This window comes from Amphibalanus amphitrite, unplaced genomic scaffold (genome assembly GCF_019059575.1).
Source record: "Amphibalanus amphitrite isolate SeventyFive unplaced genomic scaffold, NRLGWU_Aamphi_draft 000582F_arrow, whole genome shotgun sequence".
In the NCBI taxonomy this organism is placed as follows: domain Eukaryota; kingdom Metazoa; phylum Arthropoda; class Thecostraca; order Balanomorpha; family Balanidae; genus Amphibalanus; species Amphibalanus amphitrite.
This window is the reverse complement of record NW_024882076.1, coordinates 252,123-268,921: the sequence shown is the minus strand read 5'-3', so window position 1 is coordinate 268,921 and position 16,799 is coordinate 252,123. Positions and strand designations below refer to the sequence as shown.

The following is a 16,799-nucleotide window of genomic DNA, read 5'->3' as shown; positions in this document are numbered from 1 at the left end:
GCACCACGTTTATGAACTTGCATGAAACGTAAGGACGGGCAGCTCTGCGCAGGTGACTCAAGTTGTTTTCGACCAACTGCCATATTTTAAAGGAGTAGTAAATAAAATCGTATAGTTACTTTAGTCGGTGACGAGCCCTGATGCCGCACCTTCCACGCCCCCACCAACCAGTCTTACCGTAGACACCCCATGTCCCCTCCAAATTCGGCAGATCTTCGAGCGAGATTTTATTGACAAGATAATGTGGGCATTTCTTTCGCGGCTTAGAACTGGATCATCACTCCCTTCCTTCTCTTGTCTCCTCCCAGCTCGAAGTGCTTGCACCGCTTGATGGGAACCTGGCGCTTATGCTTGCAGGCGGTGCATTCCATACGCAGCACGATCTTCTTGGTAGTCTTGGCCTGAAGAGAGAATAACGCGACCGGTCAGAGGGAGTGTGTAGGTGGGAATTGGAGAGGGAGGGGGTGGAGCTGGGACAGAGAAAACAACATCGTAGCTGAAAGTCGCACGGTGGACAGCAAAACACACAAAGGGAGCTGCGTTAAACATCTACCGACACAGTCCCTCCCGCTCAGCAGCTCCATCCAGCCTACATCGCGACCACCGCCAATAACGTCCCTGGCCGCAGGTCACAACCGGTGACATCGAATACCAAAGGGCCCGCCGAGGGCGCTAACCAAGTCTAAAGGAGGCAATGCCCCCCTCGCCGCCCCCCCCCCCAAATATACATCAGACTCGATATCAAATTCTATGTGACATTTCGGGCTATATTATTTAGTATTCAACTCGAATGGGTGTCAATGTCAATTTCGAAGATTGATTGCGTGAATAGTTTTTAACACATAGTCCACTGCTCGCTATCGATAAGCTAATTGATGGGCTAGAAGGAAATCTGATGGCCGGTAAGCCAGCACTCGAGTTGAGGGAAATGAGCGGAAAGCCTTCCCGGCTGCACAGGCTGGAGCGTTACAATCTCCTAACTGAAAGCAAGAAAATAAAGTTGCAGAGGAAGCACGATATTGGAAAAGCATGCATAAATTCCTTCAATAAACAAAGAGACGTTTTTAGAAGTGCTATATAGGGGGCGCATCGAAAGTGTGGTCACAATTAGAGCCTAGAGGTAGCAAAATGTGGACCCGAGGACCCGATCCCAAGAACCAGTCTGAAGTCTGAACCCATATGGGTCCAGCCAGACCGGTTCCTGGAAATTTTCTGACGCTGACGGGTGCAGCCGGTACCTACCATAAACCATACATCTTTATTGCACACTACACAGTTGCAAAATATGAAGTGAATGGGAAGAAAACATTTGTTCATGTATGTTTCTTTGCACACTGTAGCTCGTAATTATTCGAGGCTGTTTTACATGATGCAACTAATGATATCTACAAATATAGTGTATATTCAATATTCATTGACTTTTGGGGAAAGGGTCGGTCGACTGGTTCCGATTCCAACTTCTTCAGCGCTTCTTCGAGCGGATCTGACTGGTACCAGAAATGTCCAGTAAGGTCCGGTTCAAGTCTGATTCCCCAAAACGTTCACCTTTTGCGACCTCTAGTCACAATGCAGCGGTCCTAGAGGATGTTTAGAAGTTAGAACCAGAGAAACACCGATAGCATTACATCCAGATTCTCCCAGGGTGAGGCGTTGCAAAATCAGACAGTTGGAATTAATTATCGTTAGAATACTCAATGGATGAATCATTTCGCGAAGGCCAAAGTTCATAGCTTCCTTCCAACATTTTTTTTTTCAATACTGTTTTCAGACCTAACCATTGACTATCATATTGATGAGCTCAACGTAAAGTAATGGCTCAGCCAATGTCCGTCACCTTGGTGGACCACTGACCAGCGCGGTATTGAGGACCCGCTTTGTGCGGTTTCGCGTTATCATTTGCTCCTGATTATTTGGTCGACAGTCATAATAGCAGTAGTCGCGAAACGGGTCAGATGAAATCGGTAAACAGGGAGGGCTATGTCCGACAATGTGGATGTGGTCGACATTCTATTATGGGTTATGTGATAGTGCTAATTGATAGCATTCTTATCAATCTCGTGGCTCAGCTGGTAGAGCATAACAATCAGACTGCGAAGTTGGATTTTTGTTGATTTTTAGAAATTGGAGTAAAAAAAACAACTCTACTCTGGCTCAGACTCCAGCAGCAGCTTTGAACATTTTTCTTCGAGTCCACATCATGATGTTAGGTTCATGATGTTGGAGATTTATTTACCGTTCCTGGAAGAATTCCTTGGAACGTTATAAGCCTTACACTGCAAACATACTTTTCCGTTTATGTCAAAAGTATGGCAAAAAATTTCTACAAGAACTGTCTGCGAAAGGTCAAAGAGAGAGTTTTGGGAAGGTTAACAAGAGTCCTATTATCAAGCGAATAGGTGTAGGGTATAACTTGATCGCGCAATTCTAGTTCTATTGCAGAATTTGGAGTCCAAAGTTTAACACGCGCAAATAGCCGCGCAAGGCCGGTCCCCTCACTGACTTCGCCTGGCTATGGCCTGCCACCGGCATCAACCGCAACCATACGAGTACCTGTCAGGAGGCCCATAAACGTCAATCGCCCATCGCGCTTCGAACCAAGACTGTTGTAACCGGGAATCGCCACGCGGAGACCAACACTCTATCGACTCAGCTACGGGACCGGATGTTGACTCAGTTCCTAATATTTTGGCGACTCCGACACCCCCGAGAACTGACAACTCAGATTTCAACTTCGACTCCACAGTTCTGGAGCTAATGGCGATAGGATGTGACGCGGGTCAGAATCTCTCCAGCGGTCCGCACATGAGACTTCCATGTATGATTGGTAAGGGCAACCACACGCGCTGGAAAGTTGGAGCGGGTTGAGTGGATCCGAGCAGATGGACACATTTAGCTGTAACTTCTGACTGAAGTATTACCAACCATATTTAATAATAATAATTTGGGGTTGCGGGCTAGGACAAACAAGAGGTAATCAATGCACAATCAGACCTCATGAATCTTCTGTCGGCTATACTAATAAAATGCCAAGTGTCTGTGGCACGCATAATGCAGTTCTACTGCACATACCTTCTTCCTGAAGATGGGCTTGGTCTGGCCACCGAATCCGGCCTGCTTCTTGTCGTAACGACGACGACCCTGGGAGGCGGGCCTCTCCTTAGACTTTTTGTACTGGGCTACTTTGAAGACCTTGTGAGCTTTACAGCTCCTGCAGAAAGTCCGCTTGGACTTCGGAACGTTCACCTGAAACAACAAATATGGTCACTGAAGATATTCCAGATAGTTCAAATGGGTAAATGCACAATACATTTATACTAAGCATCAAACTATTCCTCTCACACGCCAGCTTGACCGGGCCAAATCTAGCAGCTTCACTGGGGATAGCCTGCGTTAGATAAGGGCAACCATAAACAGTTAAGAAGTGAGATGGTGCAGCATACTGCATATCCAAGAACGTGGCACCAAATATTTTTTTCAAAATTAGCTCGAATGTCTGAACGGACCGATTGACAGAGCCGGAGCCCAGGCTACGCTGAGCTTGTTGCGTAAGCCCAGCCCCCGAGCCCTTCCGTCCGATCGCGCAACTTCAGGCAACTGGAGAATTTAGAAGCCAATGTTTATGGTGCCCTTCAAAGCTGGACACGGCCTGTTCCACTCAACGGACTTCAACTGGCAGCGGCTGCTCCCACCAACCGCGGACTATCCCCGTCAGGAGTCTCAAATATCGAGCGCCGGAGCGACTCGAACCCGGGCTATCACTACCGGGAGTCAAAAACTCTACCAACTGAGCTACGGGACAGGCTTAACCAAATTATCTACAAAATTATCACCAAATTATCTGCCTTCCTCTCATGTGAATACTGTGAGGTTTTGCAGAGTGACTACTGACTAGTATCCTGCTTTACTGTAAAAATATTATAATTTTCAGGTGATGTCTCAGTACTTCTGTCTAAATCATTATCTATTGTAATGTTTTTATTTTGTGAATTGCATAGTTATTAATTAGGGAGTGCAAAGCAGCAGAATGCTGAAAAAGTACACTAAGCAGAAATGCCAAAACATAACCAAACCTTATCTAACATAACCAAACTTTCTGACTCAGCAGACTGTTGAGTGTAACTTAGAAATATATTGTGTAAAAATATTAGAAGCGTCAATGTGATGCGTCACTTTACAGGCTTAGCCCAGGCTACACTATGTATGATCCTCCAGGAAATTACTTGTATGATTAATCTTTTGTCAGGTTTTGCAAGAAATCAGGACGCAGGCCAAGTTCAGCTGTTAGGAAACACACTGGGTTGGCTACACTGGTCTACACTGTGGGGCACACACATTCAGTCAAGGAAATCATGGATGTTGAGTCCAGGAAACATTAGACAGGCAGAATTGTCAGGGTTGGCCATACTGATATGAAGTTCAAACATTTAAACTTTTTTGCAGAATCTGCAAGCTTGCGCGAGATGAGAGCTGTACACCCACTTGGCGGTGTATCATATAAACACAAGTGTCATTATCATTATTCAACATCTATCTTATTTTAAATGTTCTGTTATAGCAAAAAATTATGTTTAATAGCAAAGCTCTTGCTAGTAGTCATGATGGTATCAGCATATCTTTAATTGTTCATGGAAATTCTGGAAAACTGCAGAAACTGCGATAAGGAAATCCGGCAAGCACAGATCTGCAGAACAAGCACACACATTTCTGGACTGTCACTCATTATGTCGCTTGGGCTTTAGGAAATGTTTTATCAATTACTGCTTCTTATTGTGAGAATGCCTGCTACAGCAACTCTATATACTCTACGGCGCTTTACAATCCCAACACTCTGACTATTTAATTACGAGGCGGGATGGGCGTGTCTCGGTGGGGTGGCGTCGGCAACGGGGCTCTCTGGACAACCTCTAATGCGCGACGCGTTCGGCTTGGTGGCGGCGACCGGCGATTTAGTTTGTTTGAATCCATTTTAAGTTCTTGTATATGTGTGTATGTTTATTTGCTTGTATGTTCTTTAACAGAGCTGGTGCCTCGAATTAAGCACTTTCGAGTGCTTTTGCACCAGTTCTTACTTATCTTGATTTTGTGTATTCTTTTGTTTCTTAATAAACGTGATGATGATGATGATGATATGCATTAAATGCTCACATAGGCTGACACCTATGGAGATACATTACTAGATGATGAACTCAGGGAGGTAGTTACTTTGATGGAAGCTTCTCACCATACCTATGTGACCAAACATAGGTATCTGTCCTGTAGATCAATTGGTAGAGCATCGGACCCCCCAGGAGTGACAGCCCTGGTTCTAGACGCTCCAGCGCTCGATATTTGAGACTCCTGACGGGGATGGTCTGTAGTTGGTGGGAGCAGCCGCAGCCAGTTGAAGTCAGTTGAGTCAGACAGCCTTTGAAGGGCATGTTTAACTTTGGCATCTAAATTCTCCCGTTACCCGGAATTGCACAATCAAACGGTAGGGTTCAGGGTCTATGCAACAAGCTTTGCAAAGCGTGGGCTCCAGCTCTGTCAATCCGTCCATTCAAACATTCAAGCTCAATTTATAAAAAACAATGAAAAATTTCATCAAAGAAACCTTGCGTGCACCCATGAAAGAAAATCCTGACACAATGTGGGCACATGCTATTATAGTACAATAATTATGTTCATGGATGATGCATTAAACAAATTAATAACAATAGAATCTTCCGTGCCTAGTTAAAACCTAATCAAATTAGAATTTAAGTAAAGCTGCAACCTTTTTTAAACAGCTTTATGCTTAATAAAAACAAAGTGAGTTATCGAACTCGTAAATAACCTTCTTTGTGTTATGAGGTTATCGGTGGAGCCAACAAATAACTAAATGTACTTACTTTTATTATAATAAAAGTAAGTTACTTTTATTATATTTTATTATAATAAAAGTAAGTACATTTAGTTATTTGTTCGCTCCACCGATAACCTCATAACACAAATATGTCCCTAAATAATCAAATAACCTTCTCTCATTCCAAAATAAGGCATATATACAACTGTAAACGAAAAATAACGAAATACATTACCATCTTTGCAGCTTGCTTTTGTCAAAGGAAGTTTACAAACTATCGACGTTATAAGCTACAAAAAGTATTGTATCGATAAATATAAACAGTTTTGCCTATTTCTGATTTTTTGATAAAAATTTTCAATGCAATTGTTCAAAATTATTTTCAAAATAATAATTAGAGTAAAGTAGTAAATTACAAGCATAAAAACAGAAAATATTTTTATTGATATTGAAGTTAAATGGCAGTTATGGACAAAAAATATCAGATTAAAATTTATAAAATGTTTTTGAATGTAAAATTTTGATCTGAGACTTCAAATATTGAATTTCTATACCAACTTTTCACAAAGTTTTGTACATCGATAGAATATATTTGACCGGAAGTTGGCGTCGTCTTATGAACTATTCTACTCCTAAACCCAAAACCAAACCCTATTTTACTCCAAAAACGAAGCATGTAAGAAACGTCAACTTTTTCATCAAAGAGAGGTTTATTCGTAACAAAAAGGCTGTTGCCTCAATGAAATTTGAAATTATGGTCATCAGTTCATAGCATTTGAAATTTTTCAGCACAATGAAGTACTACAGACAAATTATCAGATACCGATTGCAGCGCCCTCATTCGGAGTTGTGGAAAGGTCGTGGGTGCCGGTCGGTTGTACGCGCTCGCGTAAAAACCACAAATTTCTCAAAATGAGCGAGACGGAGACCAAGAAGGACCTCGGAAATGGCAAGGCTGATGCCGAAGACGTGAAGGGAACGAAACGGGCTGCTGAGGTAAGTTGTACTTTTGATATTATTTGTGTTCGAAGGTTCTGGTGGGAAGCCGGCGTCCGTCACGTGCAAGCGGTGCCTGTATTCGTGCTCCCAGAATATTTTGTAAGGCTTTTGATATTTATATTTACAATAAAATTTCCATGTTTGATCCTGACGTGGATGCTGGCCATCACTGCATTTCAATTTGCTTCCGCTGAATAAATACCGCGACCGGTACGGCAGGGGTGTGGGGGCTGGGGCCGGGGGGAGGGGTGTTAGCCTCTACCGGGGAGGATATGCCGCTCAAACTGTTCGCCAGTTGCTTGGTTTTTGCTTGTTTTCTTATACATCTGCCGGTTTGATATATGCGGTGTTGTGTGTCACACAGGATCATCCTGGGAACATAGCCTATCTCGCGCCATTGCTATTAGTTTGCGTATTGGCCGCTAGATGTCAGGCCGGTGACGACCGGTACGGCGGGGAGACCTTTTACCCAGCTTTTACCTACATGTCGTAGCCGATAGGCTCTTGTTCTCTGGTTGCAATTACCTAACGATTATTGGAGCTCTTACTTTTGAAACAGCAAAGAACCATGCAATTCCTCAGTAAGGTAGCACTTCCCACGGATAAACACCCCTCGTTGATACAACTCGTTTTTATGCATGTTGATTATTTCTGTTTCTAACAAATCCTAGTCGTACCGGAAAATAAGGCTTCTTATATTTCTACATTTTCGTGTTTTGTTGTACCGTGCTTTTGCGTGTATTACCCACGACAATTTTCAAGCGTGCAGTTCTTAATCTGTGCAATATTGACCTTGCAGGATGACATTGAGGCCAAGAAGTTGAAGACCGTCAACGGCGAGGAAGAGGAGGACATCGGCGAGGAGGAGGAGAACATCGATGGCGAGGAGGACGACATCGAGGGAGAGGAAGACGATATTGAGGGCGAGGAGGATGAAGGTCAGTAACACATTTTGTGTTCGGTCTAAACAATGAATTTCTATTTGCGGTGCATATTGTGTGCTTTTCATTTCCATGCGTTTTGAATCATTCGTTCTAACTGCTGTCTGTGTTTCCGCAGAGGACGTAGAAGGCGAAGAGGGTGAGGAGGAGGACGGCGAGGAAGAAGAGGGCGGTGAGGAGGAGGAGGACGATGCATAATTTGTGTAGCTTCATTACATCTGGACTAAAATGGCGGGGTGCCGCTGACAGGTGGCCGCTGTCGGGGCATGTCGATGGCCGGGCGCATGTTCCGGCGGCGGCGGCGGCCTCCCGGCCCGGCCGGCACCGAGCCGCCGACACCGGCAGACATCAATTTTATCCATCAGCCAGCCACAGACGAGATCACAAAGCGTCTCACCCCTCGTCTGAGTCCTCATCTGTGTCATGTAACTTATTCCTTCTCGATGTGTACAAGTAGAAAGGCGTGTTGTGTTAGAGCAGAGCGCCCGGTGCCGCGGGGGAGTGCGCCCGGGCCCGGGGAGGGAGGGTAACATGCATGCAGGTGGGTGGGCGGGCAATTAGACATCACCGCACTCCTCCGCGCGCCCGGGGGTGGGTCGTGTTGGTGTATGGGTGTCGCCACCCACTGGCATAATGCTAAGGAACGAAATTCCTTTCCCCCGACTCGGTCAATAAAACAACACTGCGAATCTTCGCTGCCCACATCGGTCGCTGAATATTGCAACTTGTTGCTCCAAGTAGTGTAACTCATCATTTTACATACACTTCAGAATCACAACGACCACTGTTTTATTTCGGTTTTACGGAGGGAGGGATGACTGCTGGTGTGCTGGTACTGTGTTCTCAACGGACGTCGACGGCCGACCGGGAGCTCCCGGATCTCAAGGTGGGTTGTCTGCACGCCTATGGACGTGTGCGAGAGCGCCTGCCGTTATTACAGTACCGTTTTCTAATAAAGACAGAAATGAGACGTGTTTGTGTTTTGGCGGCCGTGCCGGGCGGCGTCCTCGGACCCGCCGGCAGGCCGGCGCGGTGGGGGCCGCCCGGGGGGAGGGGAGGGGGAGCCGCCGGCCGGCCGGCGCCGCGGTGGGCGGCCTAGTTCAGGGCTCCGCCAACAGATGGCTGGCAGGCGCCCTCATGACCGTGGCGCCCTCGACGGGCGGCTCCAAAGATAGCCGCGGCCGGCCGGCCGGTGTTTACTCGGCTCGCCGTTCGGGGAGGGGGACTGGCCGCGGCGGCTGCCGACGCCAGGGACGGGCGCCCGCCGCTCCGCCACCGGCGGGCTTCCCCCAGCGAAATGCGATGGTCTATGTGCGCTGACGGGTACGGTGGGGATATGCGTGATGAGGGGAGGGGATAACTGTCCCGGTCGGGTGATCGCGGAAGGATTTGGCGTCTGCGGTGGCCCCCGGACACCCTTGGTCAGCCCTCCCGCGTCGGTCCTGGGGAGGGATTAGCACCATGGGGTGGCCCCTTCCCGCTTTCCCTAGGGACTTGCGACCTTTGCAAATGTCAGGCGCGTGCGTGGGCAGGTGTGACACTGTGACCGGCAGGCCGTGGCTGCCGCTGGTCGTCTACCCTACCCTGACCTTGGGCGATCTCGGGAGTGCCAGTCACGGCGTACGGCGCTCAGCCACTAATTTGCAAGAAGAGATCAGCCATGGTACTGAATGGTCGCCGAGAAACTGCTTGCATCAATTTAGATGATGCTTAGAAGTTAAAACGGGCTTCGCAGTTCGGAATTCGGATGCTGCCTTTCATTGATTATGGTCCGCTACTATCATTCATACCCAAGGTCATAAGTCGTTCTTTCCAATAACTACTTTGTTTTCGTTTCTTACGGTATGCAAATGTGCTTTACAACTTGCAATGTAAGAAAATTTACTCGGTCGATGCCGTCTTCAGTGCACAGGGCAGTGTGCCGTGATGCAGGCCTCGCTCGGGTTGCTTCAGATTGCCGAAAACTGCAGCGGGTAAAGGTCATGACCTACAGTATTTCTGCCAGCTTTGACGTTATCGCCCCCACCGAGTGAATGGGATGGCTCATGAACAAGTGACTTGGAAGGTTTTATCGACTTCCAATGCTCGAATGTGAGTTGTGACTGTCTTTGACGAGCTTGTGTCATTGAGCAGCATTTATACGTAGTCCTTCGCACTTGTCCGTAACCAGGTGCATTTGAGCTGCCTGCATTTCGCATGAGGAGACCTCAGGACATTTTCGGCCTAGCGATGCCATCGCTACCGTTTGCTTTTGAGTTCTCCTTCGTCTGGTCAGGTTCGCTGCCGCTCACTCCGATTTTCATGCGTCGCTCTAGCTCCGTCGGCTCTCAGGTCCCAATTGCCGCCCGCCACCCTTGACCAGCTGCCGCCCCTGTCACTCTGAGTGACTCAGAGTGACATGGGCGGCAGCTGGTTGAGTCTGCAGTCCCATGCACGGACCGGTTCCAGCTGCCGCCGTAGCCAGTCCAAGCCTTTGCTGCCGATCGCCCTGACACCTCGCTCTCGGGCCGCCGGCCCGGCCCTGACAGCTCAGTCAGCACATTCCACCGCTACGGGTCCCAGCTGCCGCTCGCCTCCACCAGTACGGGCAGCTGCCGCTCTTCCGGCGTCCGTACGGTACTTAGCTGCCGCTCGCCCAGTCACTATACGGCTTTCAGTGGCTGCCATGCCAGCACGGGCAGCTGCCGCCCCCTACCGCTGCCGGCCTCCGCTACCGGTTGTCGCTCTGTCATTACGTCACGTAGCTGCCGGCTCTGTCAGACTGCTGCACATTCCACCGTTTCGGGCCCCAGCTGCCGCTCGCCCCTGTCAGTACGGCCCTCAGTTGCATGCCACCGGCCGTAACCCCCGGTCACCAGCCTACCGCTGCTGCATAATGCTTTACCCCTAGCTGTCCCTGCTCCCATCTGCCACCCCTTTTCACGCTGCTCCCCTCCGCTCCCAAATAGCTGCCGCTCGCTGCTGCCACTCCGCTCCTATAGAAGCTGCTCCTATATAGCTGCCGCCCATGCCGCTCCCTCTCCCCCGCTGCCACTCCCTCGCTCGCCCGTCCTCCCGCTGCCGCTCCCTCTCCCCGCTGCCACTCCCTCTTCCCCGCTGCTACTCCCTCGCTCCCCCGCTGCCGTTCGCCCGTCCGCTGCCGCTCGCCCGTCCGCCCGCTGCCGCTCCCTCGCTCCCTGCCGCTCGCCCGTCCGCCCGCTGCCGCTCCCTCGCTTCCCTGCTGCCGCTCGCCCGCCCGCCCGCTGCCGCTCCTAACTACCAGCTACGTCATTCACCGCGCTAACACCACTTCCTTCTCTGGCACCGCCCCTGCCGTGTTTCTTTGGCCCCTGCCTGCCCTGTCACCTCCGGTTTCACCGCCGTCCCTGCCTGCCGGCCGGGCGGGCGGACGGGCGGGCGGGCGGGCGGGCGGTATGCTTCGCTCCGCTCCGCCCGTACGCTGCGCCGGCGGGACGGGCGGGGCGGCGCGGACGGCGGCAGCGGCGGCGGCGGCGTCTCGCCCGGCCGCCAGTGCACCTGGCCGCCAGCTCGGTCCGAGCGGCAGACCGTCATGCGGCGCCGCCGATGACGCCGGCAGCGGCCGCCCGTGACGTCATCTGTATGGTACCGGCGGTGACGCCGGGCGGGTCGGAGTCGCACCGGCGTCTGACTGTACCGCGGAGAGATAGAGAGAGAGAGAGAGAGAGAGAGAGAGAGAGAGAGAGAGAGAGAGAGAGAGAGAGAGAGAGAGAGAGAGAGAGAGAGAGAGAGAGAGAGAGAGAGAGAGAGAGAGAGCTCTGAGGACAGAGCTGATGTCATGAAGTGGCTGACACCAATGGCTGAAGTGAAGGGAGTAGGATGTTTATCGAGAGAATGACCACCTTGCACGTAAATTGTTTTGACTTCGAACGGCGAAATAATGGCTGAATGAAAAGGCATAAAATATTGCGTTCAGTCATTCGCTCCATATGGAGAAAAAAAGTAACACGTAAATCAGCTTTTGGCTCTCGTCGGATCGGGCCAGCCTATCGGTTCGCTTCAAACGTCCCCTTCGATGAGCTAGGGGAATACGATAATCCCTCGCCGTTTCGCCCCAGATATAGAGCTAGGCATGCGCTGTTACGACTACGAGACGCAGCGACTGTTACCGGATCAAAGTATAAAAAGGTCAACCGGTGACCTTAGAGGTTGCAGATCAAATGCCTCGAGGTAGAAGCCAGGATTCTTGCGCAGAATAACTACGTCAAAAATTGTCGCTATATGAGTAGCGATTTTTTCATCTTGTTATTCGTGCTCGTCATGTCGAATGACGTTTTTTTTTTTGTCTGGGAAATTTATATTTGGCGTGGTGATCTCAGGTCACAGCCGCTCGGGTCACGAAGCTGGTCAAGATTAAGAAGGTCACATTGCATCGAGTTGGCAGGCTCTCTTGGGCCCATTCATGGTTTTTACTTTTTCCGGATCGCCGCACGTCCGGAGCTCACCATATATTTTCGCGATTGCGAGGAAAGCAATCGTTCCGAGCATTTGCGGAAAGAAACTGTCCGAAGGTGCCTCCCCGCTCCTCCGCCGGCTGGGGAGGGTTAACTATCCCCCATATCAATATCCATTGTCCGTATAATGCAGCCCTTTCAGCGCCGGTGTCGCGGCAGAGGACACTCTGACCTTGGTAGAGTCGCGTCACGGCGGGCCCGGCAGAGCGACTGCCGGCTCATGGCGGCACGAAAAAAGCCCGGACGTCCACCGTCGTCTCGGTTGGCGCAGACGTTTTTGTTAATTCGTTCTTGTGGTCGAGTTTGTCATAGAGTGATCGATAGGTGGCTATAGTGCGGACTTGCGAATCTGCACGCATCAGGATTGAGTGAGAACATATACCTAGCCGTGCGCTATATAAATTTCTTGGATGCTGGGCTGCATTACAGAAAGCTTAGTGGCGGATGCTTTCGCGCGCCTTTATCAGCGCTTAATTAAAGACTTACATAGACCCTTGATTGCCTATATTTAGTCGATGATATCAGCTATACGCCAGCATTACTATGTATCAGCGGGATTACCGTTACACCTATAAAGATTTGGACGGGCCTTGCACGGACCTATAGCAATACCCACGGTGACTATAAATAGCAATACCTACGTGTACCTAGTTAATTGATAATCAGATAAGTACCTTGCTTAGCAGATATAGGAGTAAAGGCATGACGCATCTTAAATGCACCAACGCAAAATCGACTCAATCATTTTATCGATGTATTAAATTTCATAAAATCATTAACATAAATTTAAATATCTGAATACAATTAGGGGAGAGTGGGGAAAGATGCCCAGGGTTTTGCTTTGTCATATATTATTCGAAAATGACGATCGGAAAGCAAAAACTTGGAGTTTCAACGGAAGCCGACATCATTTTTCTCCAAAAATATCACACTTACGTGCCTGAAATATGATAACTTTTTTGCTATTAAGCATTTTCCTGAAGAAGTGAAAGGGGGCATCTTACCCCACAGGGTGGGGAAGACGCCCTCTGAGGTTGGGGAACATGCCCCCCTGCACTATAAGTGACATAAATGGGCACGTGAATCGCCTGAACGAATCAGTTGTCCCTTCGAGCCTGCAGAAGACACCAAGCGTCATCGTAGGGCCCTCAAAAGTAGTCGTAAGGGGCTTCAAAGGTCATCGTTGGGGCCATCATAGTCCAGCGCGGCCAAACAAGCCTCCGTGGTGGCGTTCGGAGACCAATGTGGGGCCTTTATAGGTCTTCATGATGCTTGAGGGCCCTCGAGCCCATCGTGGGGACCTCAGATGCCAGCGCGGCCCGTGGAGCCAACGTGGGAGCCCTCAAAGGATGTCGTGAGGGGCCCTGGAGCCAATAATGGGGCCCACAGAGGCCGTCGTGAGGACTCTCAGAGCCAGGTGCCGCCCAAAAAGTCGCTGTGTGGGCCGAGAGACCGGCATGGGGAGCACCCGACCGTACTGGACTCTCAATAGTCCCAGATCGGCTTTTGTGTCTCATTACAAGTACGTAATAAATGATTTGACGGGCTGCTTGAAGGACAGCCTAGGGATTTAGGGGGGCGTCTTTCCCCATCAGGACAGGGGGCATCTTACCCGAAGGTACCGAAGTAACATTAAATCAGCACAATTTGTTAGCCATAAAACTACACCCTGAAACAAACTGTTTGGGACACAGTACACGCATGTTAATGTATCACGACTATAGCAAGGGACGCAAAAATTATCTGCCTTCTTTGATATTTACAATGTTTTGACACCAAAATATTTTTTGAAAGCAGCAAATAAAAACATGCAATCACCAGCCAGCCGTTGCCCAACTGAGCTTCGCAAATTTTTGTGCAGTTAACAAGGCAGGCTTCCGCTTTACGCTAAGAACATTAATTTCCAGGTTCGATTCTTTGTTTCGCCGCTAGAGGGGGTGGGGCGTCTTTCCCACCCTGGGCATCTTACCCCACTCTCCCCTACGGAAGTTTCTGTTAAAATGTTTCGTTAGATAATCTAAAAATTATTTATTTAAAAAACTATTTATATGCTGATCTGATGGTGTTGTAGAGCGAAAGCTTATTCTAATATCTGGCCCATTTTACAATAAAAGTTGTTACGTTTCTGCCATGTTATTGATCATTTTTGTGTATTCATACCTAAAATTATTTATTGGTATGAAATCTGAAGAAACCTAATTTTGACATTTTAGAAAAAAAAAATATTTATCACTGACAGGTGACAAAACAAAGCAACATAGAAATATACCTTTCTCACCACAAAACATAAAACATTAAATAAACATGGTAGCTACCACCAAACAGCGCGCCTGCAGATCATATACACCGCCGCACCGCCGTCGTTTTGAGCCACGTCAACACGTTAAACGCTACCCTACGGGCGCCACAGCTGACCTCAGAGCTATCGGTAACACAGAGACCGTCTTCGTGCACAAAAGGTGGGGCCGACCGACCTGGGCGCGCCTAGGGGTCAGATGTCTGTCACAGGACCCGTCGGATGAGACTTCTACGGGATCAGATCGAATGGGATCACTTCAGGCACGTGTAACTCAGCATAATGCATTGTCCCGAATCCGATACGAACACATGATGACTCTTGGGCACGGAAATAAAGCGAACTTTTACGTTCAATTAGCCGTGCTGATGAGAAAGTCTCACGCATTCAACAAAATTATTTTCGTCGCGCTATAGAAAGTTAATGAATTAATGCATCCGTTTAAACTGCGAATCGCACGACGGTTTATAGTTCAATTGTCCATCGTTAAATCAATTTAAATATCGGTATCAGATTGCAGGTAACTACTATGTAAGTATGTAGTGCTATTTAAACACCACACAGGGATATTTCAATTTTGATGCTCTTTTGTCGAGCATAAGTATGGCTACTTTGTGTAAAATTCAATTTAATCATCGTCTTACGATTAACAGTTAACGATTTAACTATAAATAGTTTCACCGTTAGCGGTTTCATGAAGTTCATTTCTGCAATTAAACTTTCTAACGTCAGTCGTCAGTTGGTCCCATGCTAGACTCCACCAGATGCCGTCTGCTCTGCCAGCTACTGCAGCTGCACCAGCATCAGTAGCCCGAGTTGGACAGCCGCCAGCTGCCGCCTGCTTCGCCAGCGGCCGTGTGCCCTCCAAGAAGCCGCTGAAGGTAGAACCGAGGCCACAAATAGGGGTAGAACCAGCTAGCTGCCTCTGCCAGCTACCGTCTACTCCAAACACCAGCTACCGTGAATCAAACGCCGGCTACAGCCTTCAGCTGTCTATAGCATCTGCAGCTTTAATTGTTAGACGTCCTCCATGTTCCAGTTGCCGTCAGCTTTGCAGTGGTCGGCGCAGCATCGTTAAGTTGTCGCTGCCCACCCGGTATGCGCTGCGGTTCGCTCCCGGCGCCACTCGGCCGGGGGGCTAGGATTACCTACGGAGGATTGGCTCTCGGTGGAGGCGGGTGGAGCCTCCGGGATAAAGCTGCTTCACATCGAGTGGAGAAGCCGCTCCCTGCCAAGAGGATCCACTCCCCTGCCAAGAGGAGCGGCTCTGTACTCGCCGGTACAGTCGGTAGGTCTGATTCAGCGGGTGGAGGGTCAAGCCAGCCTGTCTGACTCGTAGGTAGGTAGGGCTGGCAGCTGTCTGACTCTGTGGTTAGACTGACTGACTCAGTAGGGCAGTGCCGAGGTAGCCTATCTGACTCGTTGACGAGTCTGGCTGACCGTCTGACTCAGCGGGTCAGTCCCGTCTGACCCTTCGCAGTCAAGCCAGCTGTCTGACTCAGGCTCATCGAGTGGTGTCTGACTCAGCAGGGTATTCGGTCCTGTCTGTCTGACTCAATAGCTGGAGTAGAGCCCACACCTGTTTGACTCAGAACTCGCCGCTCAAATGTCGGAGCGTTGTAGTTGAGCATTTAGGTGCGGCGGCTGGCAGCTGTGGACTGTGGCAGCGGATGAGTGTCATGCTCGTTACGACACTGACACTGTCAGCCACACTGGTAGCTGACGCACCTATAGATTATCATATACTCCAAACTGACACATAACTGGACAGAAAACACTCACGCACTCCGAGACTCGAGTCGCTGGACGCTGCTGACGAGGTATCAGCTGTTTAATCGACCAGCGACATATGTCACGTTAGCTTGTAAGTCAACGTGGTCTGCTGGCTGACTTGAGCCCCAGACCGCAGCATTTGAGCCAATGTCACACAGGACGACACAGGCACGCGGTAAAATGCCGGACTGACACGATGACATGCGGCTTGTTATGCGCAATAACATGGGTTATCTGACACACTGACACATGTGTCAGTGTAAAAATGCACGAAGTCTGACACAGTGACACACGCAGTATGACACAGTGACACACCATGTCTGATGTCAGCTGCTATCTCGTATCTGACACTTTGTGTCACACCGTATCTGACACACTGACACAATGGACACGTATCTGACACACTGACACATGGCTGTTATGCCTGACAACATGCCTGACAACATGCCATGCCTGACACATTTAACACACATCTAATACGCTGGCCGCTGGCGTCT

General features: G+C 49.2%; 2 protein-coding genes across 2 annotated transcripts; one reads left to right on the top strand and one right to left on the bottom strand.

Annotated features, from left to right (window-relative positions):
* Positions 1–212: 212 nt before the first annotated feature.
* Positions 213–6,411, bottom strand: LOC122394259 (60S ribosomal protein L44-like). Its single transcript, XM_043391015.1, has 3 exons — positions 6,057–6,411; positions 3,070–3,243; positions 213–401 (listed from the first exon to the last, which is right to left on the bottom strand). Exons 1-3 carry the CDS (start codon positions 6,057–6,059, stop codon positions 264–266), a joined length of 315 nt encoding a protein of 104 aa, XP_043246950.1. The 5' UTR covers positions 6,060–6,411; the 3' UTR covers positions 213–263.
* Positions 6,412–6,415: 4 nt separating this feature from the next.
* Positions 6,416–8,731, top strand: LOC122394258 (protein Ycf2-like). Its single transcript, XM_043391014.1, has 3 exons — positions 6,416–6,817; positions 7,620–7,758; positions 7,880–8,731. Exons 1-3 carry the CDS (start codon positions 6,734–6,736, stop codon positions 7,957–7,959), a joined length of 303 nt encoding a protein of 100 aa, XP_043246949.1. The 5' UTR covers positions 6,416–6,733; the 3' UTR covers positions 7,960–8,731.
* The last annotated feature ends 8,068 nt before the right edge of the window (positions 8,732–16,799 follow it).